Source organism: Pan troglodytes, chromosome 19 (assembly GCF_028858775.2).
Source record: "Pan troglodytes isolate AG18354 chromosome 19, NHGRI_mPanTro3-v2.0_pri, whole genome shotgun sequence".
NCBI lineage: Eukaryota > Metazoa > Chordata > Mammalia > Primates > Hominidae > Pan > Pan troglodytes.
Window position 1 is genome coordinate 49,270,871 of NC_072417.2, and position 18,347 is coordinate 49,289,217.

Here is an 18,347-nt window from a genome sequence, read left to right on the forward strand (position 1 = left end):
TTCTGGCAGGTACACAATTTTCTCGGCAAAGTTCTTTTTTGCCAAGTTCAGTTTTATTTGGTTGCTGTTCTGAACCGTTGTCACCGGAATTCATAGATGGGTGCACTGTGTTCAGGAACATGGGTTAGATTGAGGGACTGATACCTGCAAGGGGGAGGAGACAGAAACGGTAGGTAGTCATCTAATGCACCCTGAGCAAAGGACATTAGTAACCCCTCAAAAAGCAGAGCACCCAACAAGTCACATACTTGGACTGAAATGCACATTCATTTTCTATTTCTCAAGTTGAACCTAGTTTGATTTCATTCATTCTTTCTTTTTTTGGTTAATCCTCCTGAACCATGCACAAGATGAATGTTTTTTTTCATTCTGCTCTAAACATGAAGTTAACTATGGTAGGTTTTATAAAAAGGAGACCTCAATAAGCTGTGGGAGAAGATGGAGACCCACGCCCAAGCCCTAACCTCACCGGCTGCTCTGCCCTCTCCTGCTGTAGCATGTAATGCCAGGCTGTCACATCCTAAGAACTTTATGGCTAGCATAGGCATAAACTGATTCTCATGGTATCTAAAGAGAGCGTAGAAAAATTCATTTCACTACTGCCTTAAACTGTATTTTACCTTTCATTTAAATTTTCTCACTTTCCTAGGTACGGTATTAGGCTTGGAAAACATTAGTGATATCTGAGGTGTTTGCCTCCCCTGTTGGCAGGTGCTCCAGGGAGTCATGCAGAGGGAGGAGAAATAGGGGCAGACAATCTACATGCTGGGATGACAACCTCGGGCACATTTAGAGTCAATGTCTAGCATGTTGGCTCTCCCCTACTTGTTTCATACAGGAGTGTGGAAGAATGTAGGAAAAAGCGGCTTATTTCTTACCAAAAACAAATTATCAGGAAAGAAATATGCATTAGCCATCAAAAATATGCAAATTAGAACTACAATGAAATACTGCTTCACATCCACTAGGGTAGCTATAATTATAGAGACATGATAACAAGTGCCAGGGAGGATGTGGAGAAACTGGAACCCTCATACACGCCGGTAGGAATGCAAAATGGTGCAGCTGCTGTGGGAAACAGTTTGGCAGTTCCTCATAAAGTTAAATATAGCAATACCGTATGACCTAGCAATTTCACTCCTAGGTATATGTCCAAGGAATTGAAAGCAGGAACTCAGATATACCCATGTTCACAGCAGCATTATTCACAAGAGCTAAACAATGGAAGCAATCTAAGTGTCCACTAAATAATGAATGGATAAATAAAATGTGGTATATACCGGCCGGGCACGGTGGCTCACACCTGTAATCCCAGCACTTTGGGAGGCCGAGGCGGGTGGAACACCTGACGTCAGGAGTTCGAGACAAGCCTGGCCAACATGGCAAAACCCCGTCTCTACTAAAAATACAAAACTTAGCCAGACATGGTGGCAGGCGCCTGTAATCCTAGCTACTCGGGAGGCTGAGGCAGGAGAATTGCTTGAACCTGGGAGGCGGAGGTTGCAGTGAGCCGAGATCGTGCCACTGAACTCCAGCCTGGGGGACAAGAGCGAGACTTTGTTTCAAAAAAAAAGTTGTATATACCTGTAATGGAAAATTAATTGGCAATAAAAAAGAAGTTCTGATACATGGTACAACATGAATGAACCTTCAAAGCATTATGCTAAGTGAAAAAAGCCAGAAGCAAGGGCCATATTTTGTAGGATTCCATTTATATAAAATACCCAGAATAGGCAAATCTATACATACGTAAGAGAAAGACTAGTGGTTGCCCAGGGCTCAGAGGGGATGAGGAGTTTGGGATCATGGCTAAGGGTATGGGGTTTCCTCTTATGGTGGTGAAAATGTTCTAAACTTGATAGTTACACAACTCTATTAATATAGGAAAGATCACTGACTTGTACACTTTTTTTTTGAGATGCAGTCTCACTCTGTCGCCCAGGCTGGAGTGCAGTGGTGCAATCTCAGCCCACTGCAACCTCCGCCTCCGAGGTTCAAGTGATTCTCCTGCCTCAGCCTCCTGAGTAGCTGGAACTACAGGTGCGTACCAGCACGCCTGGCTAATTTTTGTATTTTTAATAGAGACGGGGTTTCACCATATTGGCCAGGCTGGTGTCAAACTCCTGACCTCGTGATCTGCCCACCTCGGCCTCCCAAAGTGCTGGGATTACAGGCGTGAGCTACTGTGCCCGGACCAAAGCTGTTATTTATTTATTTATTTATTTATTTATTTATTTATTTTTGAGATGGTGTCTCGCTCTGTCGCCCAGGCTGGAGTGCAATGGCCCGATCTCGGCTCACTGCAAGCTCCACCTCCCAGGTTCACGCCATTCTCCTGCCTCAGACTCCCGAGTAGCTGGGACTACAGGTGCCTGTCACCATGCCTGGCTAATTTTTTGTTTTTTAGTAGAGATGGGGTTTCACCGTGTTAGCCAGGACGGTCTCGATCTCCTGACCTCGTGATCCACCCGCCTCAGCCTCCCAAAGTGCTGGGATTACATGCGTGAGCCACTGCGCCCGGCCAGCTGTTATTTTTAAAAAGGATTATAAAAGTTTTACAAACTTGCGTGAAAACCATTACTGAAAGCCTAAAAATCGTGGCTACAGGGCTGGCATTTACTTGCAGATATAATTTTGTTACCACTGAACAAGGAATCTAGGGTAGGATCACTTCACATATAACAAAGTGTTAAATACCGGAAAGAAAGAATTTTTACCTTCAGAGAGGAAATCAGGCATTTTATCATATGGTTTGCCCTCCGGGGACAGCAAGGTGCTTAAAAAGCAGCAAGGAGGCAGGAGAATCCCTCAAAAGGTGGCAAAAGTTAGCATTCAGGCAGAGTTCAGTCCTTTACTATTGGTGACACACTGGACAGGACTGTCCACTCACAGGCCCCCAGGTCACGAGCCTTAAATCAAGTGCATGTCGGACCAACTCTAAGGAATGCAGCCACAAAATTTAAAAAGCTGCTGACAGCAAAATTCACATTGTCCAGTACTGGATCAATTCACATTTTAGTTACTAATTCAATTTGCAAGGATTAAATAAAAACCAGCAAGATTGAGATAAACATTGCCAAAAATACAGTATTGCTTAAAAGTGCTTAGAAATGAGTTCTTTCACCTATAATTCATTTTCATCTCATTTACTCTGCTCTGTGCATAGGGATAAGGCCTTATTGTGAGCAACTGAGATCACTGAAATAAGCTCTCAGCATCCAAATAAAGCACAGAATCTATACAGAGACAGGCTAAGATGTTGCTTTTGGGTTTGATGAGCCAAGGGAGAGCCAGCTGGGCAGCAAGCCCTCCCTGTGGCCTCTGGCCTCAGAGGTCCTCACCATTCTGAACTCCTATGGTAGTAGTAGCCCTCTATGGAGGCTGCTGACTTCTGAAAGCAGATGTAGTAGAACCCGGCAAAAGAAGCACCACTGATGTCTTTGATCGTGTGATCTGGGACCAGAAACTGTTCCTGCACACAGATGAAGAGGGTCAGTAACAGATAGCATTCTCTGACCACCCACGGGGCCTCCCTGTTAAGCATCAGGGGGTTCTAAGGACCACTCGAGAAAAATATAGGATCTCATAGTCTAACCTAGACTTGCTGGGTGATGGCGGGCCCGTGGGGTCTCAGCCTGACTTCTAAAAAGCGTCCATGTGCTCCTGGAGTATTCTATATACTAAAGTGACAAACTGTGTCTTGAGCTCACTAGGATCAGCAATTCAGAGAAGGTACCATGGCCGAAACATCTAATATATAAATCAATACCTACTCACCTGCCTGTCTGCCTGCCTCTCTATCTTTCAGAGACCACAGACAATCAACCTGGGAAGAGCGAAGTTTCTGCTCCAGTTCTCATAACTGTCAACAGATGCTTGATAACATCTAGAACAGTGAGTCGCTTCTGTAGGTCTGTGGGCCATTCTGAGTGCAAAGCAGTTGCCAGTAGCCCCTGTGACACCCCCTCCAAGAGCTTGACGCCTTGTCAAAAGCAGTAGTCAGAATGGTACTGTTCTTTACCAGGGACCTTAGGAGAGAGGCAAGCTTGCCACCTCTGCTGGAGCTGAAAGCTGGAAACCCAGGTCCTGGCACCTACTTTCCCAGAGAGATGAGGTCAGAAGCTCCAGGGCCTCAGGTGGTCTACTAAAGGACCACAGATGAGCCACCCTGAGACATTCTTTGGAGGCAAAACAAGCCCATTGCTTTTTAAACAAATTTAAGACACTCTCCCATTCCTTATTCAACTTCTAAAATTGTGGCTTTTAAAATTAATTTAAAATTCAGGTCGGGTGTGGTGGCTTAGGCCTGCAATCCCAACACTTTGGGAGGCTGAGGTGGGTGGATCACCTGAGGTCAGGAGTTCGAGACCAGCCTGGCCAATATGGCGAAAACCTGTCTCTACTAAAAATACAAAAAATTAGCAGGGCATGTTGGCGGGCACCTGTAATCCCAGCTACTTGGGAGGCTGAGGCAGGAGAATTGCTTGAACACGGGAGGGGGAGGTGGCAGTGAACCGAGATCGCGCCATTGCACTCCAGCCTGGGCAACAGAGTGAGACTGTCTCAAAAAACAAACAAACAAATAAAAAAACCCAAAAATTAGCCAGGCGTGGTGGTACGCGCTTGTAGTCCCAGTTACTCAGGAGGCGGAGGCAGGAGACTTGCTTGAACCTGGGAGACGGAGGTTGCAGTGAGCCAAGACTGTGCCACTGCACTCCAGCCTGGGCAACAGAGTGAGATTCCGTCTCAAAACAAACAAAATTCAAACAATAAACTTCCTTTAACAGGTTGTTTAGTTGACATGTTTCCCGCTAGATGGCAAGCTCGGGAGCATACTGTTCCCTGTTTACTCTCTGCATCTGGCAACCTACTGAAAGAGTGGTGATCCCCACTTCTTCTTTTTTTTTTTTTTTTGGTGAGACAGAGTCTTGCTCTGTCACCCAGCCTGGAGTGCAGTAGCGCAATCTTGGCTCACTGCAACCTCCACCTCCTGGGTTCAAGTGATTCTCCTGCCTCAGCCTCCCGAGTAGCTGGGATTACAGGCGTGCACCACTACACCTGGTTAATTTTTGTATTTTTAGTAGAGACGGGGTTTCGCCATATTGGCCAGGCTGGTCTCGAACTCCTGACCTCGTGATCTGGCTCTCTTGGCCTCCCAAAGTGCTGGGATTACAGGCATGAGCCACGGTGCCCAGTGATCCCCATTTCTTTTTTTTTTTTTTTTTTTTTTGAGATGGAGTCTTGCTCTGTCGCCAGGCTGGGGTGCAGTGGCATGATCTCAGCTCACTGCAACTTCCATCTCCCAGGTTCAAGTGATTCCCCTGCCTCAGCCTCCTGAGTAGCTGCGACTACAGGGGCATGCCAACATGCCCGGCTAATTTTTTGTATTTTTTAGTAGAGATGGGTTTTCACCATGTTGGCCAGGATGGTCTCAATCTCTTGACCTCATGATCTGCCTGCCTCAGCCTCCCAAAGTGCTGGGATTACAGGTGTGATCCACCACGCCCGGCCGATCCCCACTTCCTAAAGTGGTTAGTTATGCAAAATAAAGACCAGGAAAGGCAACTCAATATGATTCATCTTTACGAAAGCTGACAAGATTTCAAGATAAAACGACTTTTTCCCTGCAGACTGGGGACTAGGGGTTGGTATGTTCTCAAAGTTATTTAACAAACTGGCTTCCTGATTTTGCTATTCTGGGGCTGTAAATATCACGTTATCAAAGCAGGGAGCACAAATGACCTCGCAGCTAAAAGCCAATCCATCAAGTCAGTCAGGTGGGGCTCTCTGAGGTCTGCTGAGTCAAAAACCCGTGTTCCATTCCCGGTCCCTCATTTCCTGAGCTGGAGGGAAGTAGAGGAGGTGAGACTTTCCTGAGCTCTGGGAAAAGGATGTGGTGGAGGGCACCCGGCCCACAGATGGTGTTTAAGCGTGTAGAGGGATCTGGGTACAACTGATGACTAAGTTCAAAGCAAGTTTGGCTCTGCCTTGAATCCACAGAACACTTGGAGTGATTCAACTTGGGGGTTCAACAAGATTCTTGGGTGGGAGAAAGGAAAGGGAGAAGACAATGTTAGAGGCGGCCACCTAGGCCCAAATCCACTTGCTACCCACCAAAAGCACAGCGAGGAAGAGCTGTCTGGGACATCAGCAGTTAACCAGTGCGTGCCCTGGAGCTGGGCCCACTTTTTATAGGCGTGCAAAGACCCTGCCATGAAGACTTTGCCATGACAACCAGCTGTGACGAGCACTGGACATGGGGAGCCCTTGGTTAGAGTGGATATGTAGGTGCAATACAGGGCCTGGCTTGCTGGGAGTCTGGAGGGCCACCTGGTGGGAACTTACCTTCCACCTCATGAAGACGTAGTCTCCATTCTTCAGCTCTTCATAATCAAAGTCATCTGAGTTAAATGATTTTGCATACTGATAAAAAGCCAGAAACTTGCCCTGAAAGCAGAAAAGAGAGTGTGCCGATTGACTGAGAGAAGGAGAGGCTGCTCTCAGAACTATGCTTATGTGCCCAGGTAAACTCACCTTCCCAAGGCATGACAGCTAGGGACGCGGCTCCCAAAAGGGCAGCTAAGACCAAGTAACAGATGGGGCCCTATGGTCACCCCATTGAATGGAGACTCAACCCTGGGGCAGATACCTGGACTCCAGCTGGGGCCCCACTGCCCTACACCTGCCTTGTTAACATGGCTGAGGAAAAGGCCAAAGGATGGGAATGGTGAACAGACAGACAAAATAAACAGACGAAAGCTAAGAAAAATTAATGAGAAGACCTCTGCAAGTAAATCCAAAGTAGCAAAAAGAGCCATGCAAAACAGTTTAGAAACAGCCTGCCCAGTCTCAGAGAAGAGGGCTTTGTGAAGCTTGTGTCTCTGCATGATCTAGGGGCTTGGGCCAGCTAGCTAAGCAGACACTAGAAACACATGATAGCCTTGTCCTTCGATATCTGTGAGAGATTGGTTCCAGGACCCCCATGAATACCAAAATCTGCAGATGCTTAAGTCCCAGATATAAAACAGTGCAGTATTTGCAGATAACCTACACACATCCTCCCCTATACTTTATAGCATCTCTAGATTACTTATAATACCTAATTCAATGTAAATACTAAGTGAATAGTGGTTATACTGTATCGTTCAGGGAAAAATATCAAGAACAAAAAATCTATACATCCGCTGGGTGTGGGGGCTCACGCCTGTAATCCCAGCACTTTGGGAGGCCAAGGCAGGTGGATCACAAGGTCAGGAGATCAAGACCATCCTGGCTAACATGATGAAACCCTGTCTCTACTAAAAATATGAAAAAATTAGTTGGGTGTGGTGGTGGTCGCCTGTAGTCCCAGCTACTTGGGAGGCTGAGGAGGAGAATGGCGTGAACCCGGGAGGCGGAGCTTGCAATGAGCTGAGATCATGCCACTGCACTCCAGCATGGGCAACAGAGCGAGACTCTGTCTCAAAAAAAAAAAAAAATCTATACATCATCAGTACAGATGCAATTTTTTTTTTCAAATATTTTCAAACTGTGGCTGGTTGAATCCACAGATACAGAACCCACATATATGGAGGGCTGACTACATTTACAACAGGAGATTAGGAATAGGTTACAAAACTGTATTTTATGATCCCATTTTTTTAAAAAAAGACAAAAAACAAGTATACACCGTATACCCAAAAGAGATTCAGGAAGAGGTTAACAGCTATTTTAGTTTTAGGTGTTGCCATAGATGACTCCTTTTCCTCCAGCTTTTCTATTTTTTCAAATATTTTTAAACAAGCATGTGTTAATTTGATAAGAAAACATGTTAAATAAAAAATCAAGATACAGAGATATTAAGTCATAGATTTTGTCACATAGATTTATTTTATTATTATTTTTTGAGACAAAGTCTTGCTCTTGTTGCTCAGGCTGGAGTGCAATGGCATGATCTTAGCTCACTGCAATCTCCGCCTCCCAGGTTCAAGTGACTCTCCTGCCTCAGCCTCCCGAATAGCAGGGATTACAGGTGTGTGCCACCATGCCTGCTTAATTTTTATATTTTTGGTAGAGATGGGGTTTCACCATGTTGGCCAGGCTGTTCTCGAACTCCTGACCTCAGGTGATCCGTCTGCCTCGGCCTCCCAAAGTGCTGGCATTACAGGCGTGAGCCACCACACCTGGTGTCACATAGACATTTTTATCCTATGTAGACTGAATATATGGAATCTTGACTTTATAGTACCACTATAATAGCAACTTAAATACCACTCAGGAAAATCTGAGGATGCAATACAATATCTCTGATTCTAGTTTATAATGAAAAAATGACAGCCTAGGTGAAGTGTATTAGACATTGTAAATCTCAGACAAACCCAGGTGCAGTACAGAGCTCCAGGAGTCCCACGTGGGAACCTGGGAGTCCTTCATGAGTGGTGAAAGTTAGGGGAAATGCTGAGTACTACAAAAGCAGCCACAAACTGTTGGAGGAGGAAGCACTCCATAGGTTCAGCTCCCTGGCTCAACCACACCTCACATGCCAGTACCAAGGGTGGCCTTCTTAGTTCCTCTCTCACCCAAAATGTTTCAGTCCAGTCTAGCAGAGTCTGCAGATCCAGATATCTTCCAATGTTCTAATGGAAGTCAATGGGAAAATTAAGAGTTGCTTTCCAAGTATTTAATTTGTGGTCAACCTAGCCTAAAACTGAGTGTCACTGGGCCTCAAAGACTTTGCTTTTTGCAGGACCAATATGAAATGGAAAATAGAGTTGAATGGGAGAGAGGCTGTGGTTTACTACAAGGAAGAAGCTTCTACTCTGGGACTGTACAGGAGAGGAAGGAGCCATCTCGTGAGGCAGCAAGCCATGCAGGAAGAGCCTAGCCCTAGGCAGGGGTGGGCGCAGATGGTACTAGGGAGCCCTTCCAACTCCACCTGTTGGTGGCCAGCACCTTCATACACCACTTGGGCTCCCCCAACCTTCTGGATACTCAGGTCTTGTGCATTCTCTTGTATCACAGAGAGACACAAATGACTGTCTAGTTTTTAGTGTCCATTTGCTACAACAATCAAAATGTATAGAATTCAAAAAACGCTTTAAAAAGCTCAAGTTTAAATTTAAATTTAACTGAACCTCAGTATTTGATAGATCTCCTTTTTTTACTCAAGTGAAAAACAGCTTGGGGCTGGGCATGGTGGCTCACGCCTGTAATCCCAGCACTTTGGGAGGCCAAGGCAGGAGGATTACTTGAGGCCTGGAGTTCAAGACCAGCCTGGCTAACATGGCGAAATCTTGTCTCTACTAAAAATACAAAAATTAGCCAGGCACGGTGGTGCACGTCTGTAATCCCAGCTACTTGAGAGGCTGAGAGATGAGAATCACTTGAATCTGGGAGGCGGAGGTTGCAGTGAGCAGAGGTTGCAGTGAGCCGAGATTACGCCACTGCACTCCAGCCTGGGTGACAGACTGAGACTCTGTCTCAAAACCAAACCAAACAAAACAGAACAAAACAAAACAAAAACCCCCATAAAAGAAAAACCAAAAAAACAGGTTGGGTGCAGTGGCTCACACCTATAATCCCAGCACTTTGGGAGGCCAAGGCAAGAGGATCACTTAAGATCATGAGTTCAAGACCAGCCTGGGTAACATAGGGAGACTCTGTCTCTACAAAAATAAAAGAAAATGAGCTTGGTGTGGTGGCACGTGCCTGTAGTTCTAGCTACTCGGGGCGCGGAGGTGGGAGGATTACTTGAGCCCAGGAGGTTGAGGCTACAGTGAGCTATAATCATGCCACTGCACTCCAGCATAGACGACAGAGCAAGACCCCAACTCTAAAAAAAATTTTTTTTAAATAAAATAAACAAATAAAAAACATTAGTAAGCAAAGCAACTGATCTCTAGTGAGGTGAACTCAAGACAAGGGTCTGCGGGAGTTCTCTCCACAGACTGCTATGCCAGAACCAGGGGAGAGTTTAGATAGCCAGGTGTGAGAGGCAATGGGAAGAACGAGTTCTAGAATCTTTGCTACTGACACAGCCATTTCTGGTTGGTTTATGGAGGGTAAACCCATTGAACTTCTTCAATGTTAAACAAAAATTCACCATCACCATGGTCAACTAAAGCAAAAGGCTATTAGACAGGTTGAGAAAATGATTTTTTTTTTTTTTTTTTTTTTTTTTTTTGAGACGGAGTCTCGCTCTGTTGCTCAGGCTGGAGCGCAGTGGCACAATCTCGGCTCACTGCAAGCTCCGCCTCCTGGGTTCACGCCATTCTCCTGCCTCAGCCTCCAGAGTAGCTGGGACTACAGGTGCCCACCACCACGCCCAGCTAATTTTTTGTATTTTTGGTAGAGACGAGGTTTCACTGTGTTAGCCAGGATGGTCTCAACCTCCTGACCTGGTGATCCGCCCGCCTCGGCCTCCCAAAGTGCTGGGATTACAGGCGCAAGCCAACGCACCCAGCCAAGACACTGATTTTTGAAGACATGGTACTTATATGACAACAAATGAAAAGATCCCAGGACACTAACTGTCTTGAAGCATTCACTACTGCTGAGTGAGAATGCTCTACACTTGACAGTTAAAAAGGGGGGCAGCAGGATTTATAGTGGTGTACTTAAGACAAGACTATACTTGTCTGTCAGCAGCCAGGATAAAAAGAAATGATGTGGCTCTGCCCTGATAAGCCAGCGGGCAGGCAGATTCCCACAACATCATCTCCATCTCATGCCAGCCCCGAAGCCGGAGGTCATCATTGCATGTTTCACAGGGTTTTCCCCAAGCAGAGGTGATTTGAAAGGAACAGTGGACAGAAGATGGACAAACAGGTGGGAAGGATGGGGGGACACTGTTAAGATTCTGATAGCTGAGCAGAGTTTTGGCTGGAACTCTGGGGTTGCTATCATCAGACAACCATTTGCTATTTAAGCAGCAGGTCAGATCGTATTTAAACTGTCCTCATAAGGAAGATGGAATAACTGAGGTCTGTGTGCAGTGCAACCTTTTACTTGGTTGCAAAGCCCCAGTAATCCTCAATAAGGGACAAGGTCTCTGGCTCCCAGCATTTCTTCAATTCTCTAGCAGCCCTTGGATGACCCAGCACAGATCAGATTTACTCACCCAGTGTTTCCGATCAACATCTTCATCTGCATCCCACTTGCGAGTTAAGAAAGGGTGTTTTTTGCTGATTATTTCTCCTTCGAAGAAGGTTGTAAGGGTTGGATACTCCTATGGTAAAAACCCAAATATCAAAATAAGATGTTGAGTGAGAGTTTTTAACCTTTTTACAAAGGAAGAATAAACTTTGCTTTAACTTCTTTCCGGTACCTAGACACTGCTACCTGACAATCCAAACCAGAGTTAGATCACAGCCAGTTTGCCAACAGGCTGTGGCAATGGACCTGAATCTAAATCACCCAGAGAATGAAGGGTTTCCTGGATTTTGCCAGCAGCAGACAGCCCTTCTTTGACTTCAATTGTTACATGCTAGTCTCTTAGAAAATAATTTGGATGTTTCCACAAATAAATTTTTAATATTCTAGCATACAAAGCAGATCATAACTTGGTAGATTTTACTTTCCAAGGTTAGACCCAAAGAGGCTCCAAAATCACTGTGTCTACCACTAAGGCTCCCTCAAGCCACTGGTTCTCCAACTGGCTCAGTCATTTGTCCCTTTTACACCAATTCTCCAAGGTTCCAGGGTGGATTTTGGGGTAGAATACTTTTTTATTTTTCCTGAGACAGAGTCTTGCTCTGTCGCCCAGGCTGGAGTGCAATGGCACAATTTCGGTTCACTGCAACCTCCTCCCACACCCTGGGTTTATGTGATTCTCCTACCTCAGCCTCCCGAGTAGTTGGGATTACAGGTGGCTGCCACCACGCCCACCTAATGTTTGTATTTTTAGTAGAGATGGGGTTTCGCCATGTTGGCCAGGCTGGTCTCGAACTCCTGACCTCAGGTGATCCACCTGCCTTGGCCTCCCAAAGTGCGAGGATTACAGGTGTGAGCCACCGCACCCAGCCTAGAATGCCTTTTATTTTGGCCAGGCACGGTGGCTCACGCCTGTAATCCCAGCACTTTGGGAGGCCGAGGTGGGAGGATCACCTGAGGTCAGGAGTTCAAGACCAACCTGACCAACATGGAGAAACCTCATCTCTACTAAAAATACAAAATTAGCCGGGCGTGGTGGCGCATGCCTGTAATCCCAGCTACTCGGGAGGCTGAGGCAGGAGATTGCTTGAACCTGGAGGCGGAGTTTGTAGTAAGCCGAGATCACGCCATTGCACTCCAGCCTGGGCAATAAGAGTGAAACTCTGTCTCAAAAAAAAAAAAAAAAAAAAAGTAAATACTTTTTTTCAGTGTTCTACATGTTCAGAGAAACTTCTAGTAATGAACTATACAAATGGTCCCTGAAGGTAGTCTTAGAATACCTTGATACATAGGGATACGTTTAATTCTGTCACATGAACTAAGAACAACTTATATGAGGAAAAACATATGAACTAAAAACAATTTATATGAGGAAAAACATATGTAAATCGTGTCTGAATGTAAAAACCACACCGTTGAAAACGTAAGCAAGAAGCCGTGTGCTGGCGTGGGTGCTTTGTTAATTGCTCTTTGTTCATGCGTTAATAAGTAGGCACCAATGATTTTAAAAAAGATTAATAAGACAAAAAGTTAACACCGTAAAAAGTCTACAATTTCTCTGCATTTGTAGAAACCAACCAAGCACCCACCTCTCAGGCTACCTTGCCAAGCCCCTGGTGTCTGCCAGGAGCATGGTTATGAGAGTCACTGGCCTGGAAAACCACAGATTACAGTCCTAACGTCAAGGACTGCAGAAGGCCCACGTTTTTCCTTCAGATCAGATGTAAGCCCCTCTTATTCTGCATCAAACACCTCATTCTGATGGCTTTGCCACATCTACCAACCTGGCCTGCATGTAGTATAGGACCTTCCTGAGAGAGGCTGCCACAGTAAAAGCCACTGGCGCAGAGGCTCCCAGGAAACAGAACGTCACCACCGCTGCAGGTGGCTCAGGAGGCCTGCTTTAGGATGACACCAGGGAGGGGATCTGTTTCCTTAACAGTGACCTTAAAATATGATAAATCTAATACTGCCCCAAACCCACAACCCCCCTATCCTAACACTGTTGCTGGATTCTTCACATAAATATTTAAATACATAGACTGAAAAAATGAGAGAGGAGAAATTTTCCTAAATGTAAACCTAATTTTTAAGGTATAAGCTAACTTTTTTTTTTTTTTGGGGGGAGGGACAGAGTCTTGCTCTGTTGCCCAGACCGGAATGCAGTGGCGCAATCTTGGCTCACTGCAACCTCTGCCTCCCGGGTTCAGGTGATTCTCCTGCCTCAGCCTCCCAAGTAGCTGGGATTACAGATGCATGCCACCACGCCTGTCTAATTTTTTGTATTTTTAGTAGAGACGGGGTTTCATGGTGTTAGCCAGGATGGTCTTGATCTCCTGACCTCATGATCCACCCGCCTCGGCCTCCCAAAGTGCTGGGATTACAGGCATGAGCCACCGCACCCAGCCGGTATAAACTAACTTTTAATTATAATCTGTTCTAGGAAAGACTACTAAGGAAAAAAGTTCTCAATAAATCAGCACCTGCATTTGAGATTTTAAACTAGAAGCTATTTTTTTTTTTTTTTTTTTTTTTTTGAGATGGAGTCTCGCTCTGTCGCCCAGGCTGGAGTGCAGTGGTACAACCTTGGCTCACTGCAAACTCCGCCTCCTGGGTTCAAGCAATTCTCTGTCTCAGCCTCCCGAGTAGCTGGGATTACAGGTATCCACCACCACGTCTGGCTAATTTTTGTATTTTCAGTAGAGACGGGTTTCACCATCTTGGCCAGGCTGGTCTTGAACTCCTAACCTCGTGATCCACCCGCCTCGGCCTCCCAAAGTGCTGGGATTACAGGCATGAGCCAACTACAAACTGTTTATATTATTTTTCCAAGTTTCAAGCTTTAATCTTTTTTCTGAACTTCCTTGAAAGGGATAGGATGAAATGATAAAGAGGTTTTAATACAAGGCCAAGCCTGGTGGCTCACACCTGTAATGCCAGCACTCTAGGGGGCCAAGACAGGAGGATCACTTGAGCCTAGGAGATCAAGACCAGCTTGGGCAACATAGTAAGACCCGGTCTCTATTTTTAAAAAAGGGAGGGGTGGGGAGGAGGTCCTAATATGATTAAAACACTTATGGTTTAAATCACTAGTTTTCTTAATGAATAATTCTGCATTGACTTCTTTGTAAACATACTTTAGGCAGTATATCAGGGTAACTACAGGGTACCCTCAAACTTTGAGAATTAAATAAAATAAATACCTAATAAATGAGATTCAGTGTGTACAGAAGTCACTGAAAAGATAAAATATTCTCAGAGCAGGAACAGGAAATTCAAGCACTTTATTACAGCCCAATGAGGGGTAATTTATAGAGCGGACGAAAAACCATGTCAGAAGAAAGGATATCGAGAAATGAGTAACAGAGGCAGCAAAAGCAGGAGTGGGCATCCCTTGGTGGGTCTGGCTGTTGTCAGACATTTAAGTCCCCCAACTAATCCTCCCACTGATTCCAGGCTCACCCAAAACTGTGTGGTGATAGGTACCACGACTTTCCATGTAGACCTGTCTTCTGGGGGGTTCACATTCAATTGGCCGATAAGTCAACAGGAACTTCTGGAACATACAGGACTCTCATTCTCTGACAAAAACTGGCACTTTTGTTTTTGTGAGTTTTGGTAGGTGTGACCTGTCTCCCTAGTTAAGCACAAGTCTAGCACAACTTCAGCTGGAGCTTCCAACCCTTCCAAACCCAAGTAATGAGTAAGTGGGGGGCCTGCCCATGGCCCCCAAAGGCTGGGCTCCCAGGTACCCCCTGAAAGCTGCTGGGTTCCCCGGAAAGGTCGCCTCTCTTGACTGAAGGATGGCTCAAAAGTGCAAAAAGAATGTTATTTCATATTTATTCTTTACATTTCTAGAATTTCACTTCCGGAAGGCATGAAAACAAACTTTAAAGCTCCGTTTTGCAATGTGGCAATTCCTCAAAGAGTTAAAAACAGAACTATCATTCGACCCAGCAATCCCATTATTGGGTATATACCCAGAGGAGTATAAATCATTCTACTATAAAGATACATGCATGCAAATGTTCACTGTAGCACTATTCACAATAGTAAAAAGTGGGTCAACCTAAATGCCCATCAATGACAGATTGGATAAAGAAAACGTGGTATATATACACCAAGGAATACCATGCAGCCATAAAAAGAAATGAGATCATGTCTTTTGCGTGAACACGGGTAGAGCTAGAGGCCGTTATGCTTAGCAAACTAATGCAGGAACAGAAAACCAAATACCGCCCTTATAAGTAGGAGCTAAATGATGAGAACTCATGGGCTCAAAGAAGGAAACAATAGGCTCAAGCCTGTAATCCCAGCACTTTGGGAGGCTGAGGCAGGCAAATCACCTGAGGTCAAGAGTTCAAGACCAGCCTAGCCAACATGGTGAAACCCCATCTCTACCAAAAGTACAAAAAAAATTTAGCCTGGTGTGGTGGTACATGCTACCTGGGAAGCTGAGCAGGAGAACTGCTTGAACCTGGGAGGCAGAGGTTGCAGTGAGCAGATATTGCACCACTGCACTCAAGCCTGGGCAACAGAGCGAGACTTCATCTCAAAAAAAAAAAGAAGGGAAGAACAGACAATGGGGCCTACTTGAGGGTAGAGGGTGGGAAAAGGGAGAGGAGCAGAAGAAATAACTATTCAGTACTAGGCTTAGTACCTGGGTGACAAAATAATCTCCACAACAGTTACATAGGTAAACCGTGACATAAGTTTATCTATAGATCAAACCTGCGCATGTACACCCAAGCCTAAAATAAAAATTAAAACAAACAAACAAAAAAGCTGTGCTTGTTTGTGAATGTGAGGTAGCTAAGAGGCCATTTATCTCCTTTTTTTTTTTTTTTGACACTTATCTCCTTTTTTTTTTTTTGACACGAAGTCTCACTCTGTTGCCGAGGTTCGAGTCCAGTGGCATGATCTGAACTCACCACAAACTCTGCCTCCTGGGTTCAAGCGATTCTCTTGCCTCAGCCTCCTGAGTAGCTGGGATTACAGGTGCCCGCCACCATGTCCAGCTAATTTTTGTATTTTTAGTAGAGATGGGGTTTCACCATGTTGTCCAAGCTGGTCTCGAACTCCTGACCTCAGGCGATCCAGCTGCCTCAGCCTCCCAAAGTGCTGGGATTACAGGCATGAGCCACCGTGCCTGGCCTATCTCCATTTTAGTAGATACTTTTCCATATTGTATACGTGAGGAAGGCAACTACTATGACTAAAACCCAAATTATAGTTTAATTAAAATAAATTAAAAATTTGATATTTTTGCCAGGCACGGTGGCTCATGCTTGTAGTCCCAGCAATTTGGGAGGCCAAGGTGGGTGGTTCATCTGAGGTCAGGAGTTCAAGACCAGCCTGGCCAACATGGTAAAACCCCATTTCTACTAAAAATATAAAAATTAGCCAGGTGTAGTGGCACATGCCTGTAATTCCAGCTACTCGGGAGGCTGAGGCATGGGAATTGCTTGAACCTGGGAGGTGGAAGTTGCAGTGAGCTGAGATCACACAACTGCACTCCAGCCCGGATGACAGAGCAAGACTCTTCCTCAAAAACAAAAAATAAAAATAAAAAATCGATATTTTAACAAACATAAATGGAAAAGAAAAAAACCCAAATACAGGTACAAAATTTATTCAAAGATTCATTGTAGTTTTCTGCATTTTACTATTATCTACGGCAACCATATACTAGACTTATAATTTTAAAAGTTATCAGGCTGGGTGCGTTGGCTCACACCTGTAATCCCAACACTTTGGGAGGCCAAGGAGGGTGGACATTTGAGGTCAGGAGTTCGAGACCAGTCTGGCCAACATGGCGAAACCCTGTCTCTACTAAAAATACAAAAATTAGCCAGATGTGGTGGCATGCGCCTGTAGTCCCAGCTACTCGGGAGACTGAGGCAGGAGAACCCATGAGGCAGAGGTTGCAGTGAGCCGAGATGGTGCCACTGCACTCAACCTGGGCCACAGAGTGAGACTCTGTCTCCAAAAAAAAAAAAAAAAAGATTATAAAGATTATTTTAATGTTTTACATCGACTAAATTTATCCTTTTTCTTTTTCTTTCTTTTTTAAAGGGGGGGGGGTTGTTGCTTTGAGGGAAGTTACGCTTATTTTTTTTTTTGTCTTTTGTGTGTGTTTTTATTTTTTCCTTTTTCTGGAGAACGGGGTCTCGCTATATTGCCCAGGCAGGTCTGGAACTCCTGGGCTCAAGCTATCATCCCGCCTCTTAGCCTCCCTGAGAGCTGGGATTACAGGCGTGAGCCACCGCGCCCGGCCTACATCGACTAAATTTAACACCTGTTACACAAAATATACAACACAATATATTGGAGTGTTTTATAAAATAAGTATAATTGTTAGAATGGCATTCCAGTTCACAATACCCTACAGGTGTGGTGATCCAGCAACAGAATACTGCCTCGATTGGAATGACTGCTGTAACCTCTTTCATTAACATGAAGCCTAGCCAAATAATCCGACTTCCCTCTCTTCTACTTCACACCCCAGGCTCCATGACCCACTGTATACATTTCCTATTGCTGTTGTAACAAATTACCATGAACTTGGTGGCTTAAAATAATGCAGTTTACATTACTTACAGTTTTTGATGTCAGAAATAGGAAATGGGTCTCACTGGACTAAAATCGAGGTGTAAGCTAGGCAGCATTTATTCTGGAGGCTCTAGGGAAGAATGCTTTCTTTTTCTTTCTTTTTTTTTTTTTTTGCCTATTACAGCTTCTAGAGGCCACCAGCATTCCTTGGCTTGTGGGCCCTTCCTCCCTGTTCAGACTCAGCAAAGGCAAGTATTGTCCTCCTCATGTTGTCTCGCTCTGACCTCCTCTTCTCCCTCTCCCTTCCTCTCCCCAGGGCCCCACTTCCAATGACTGCCACCTCCCAGGGAGGGGCCAAGCTCAAAGGTGAAGCAGCCGGGCTCGGTGGCTGACGCCTGTAATCCCAGCTCTTTGGGAGGCTGAGGTGGGCGAATCACCTGAGGTCAGGAGTTCGAGACCAGCCTGGCCAACATGCTGAAACCCCATCTATACTAAAAATACAAAAATTAACTGGGTGTGGTGGTGTGCACCTGTAGTCCCAGCTACTCAGGAGGCTGAGACAGGAGAATTGCTTGAACCTGGGAGGCAGGGGTTACAGTGAGCTGAGCTGGTGCCACTGCACTCCAGCCTGGGAGACAGAGTGAGACTCCGTCTCAAAAAAAAAA

The 18,347-nt window shown here is 45.2% G+C and overlaps 1 protein-coding gene across 1 annotated transcript in view; it reads right to left on the reverse strand.

Moving 5' to 3' along the window:
• LOC129137716 (glucose-induced degradation protein 4 homolog) overlaps positions 1-18,347 on the reverse strand; it is a 22,015-nt gene continuing 3,668 nt past the window's right edge. Inside the window, exons 3-7 of the mRNA XM_054671132.1 lie at positions 11,099-11,206; positions 8,559-8,615; positions 6,346-6,447; positions 3,342-3,472; positions 1-144 (exon numbers count right to left, since the gene is read on the reverse strand). Coding sequence (XP_054527107.1) covers positions 81-144; positions 3,342-3,472; positions 6,346-6,447; positions 8,559-8,615; positions 11,099-11,206 — 462 coding nt within the window. The 3' untranslated portion in view covers positions 1-80. The remainder of the gene's footprint in view (positions 145-3,341; positions 3,473-6,345; positions 6,448-8,558; positions 8,616-11,098; positions 11,207-18,347) is intronic.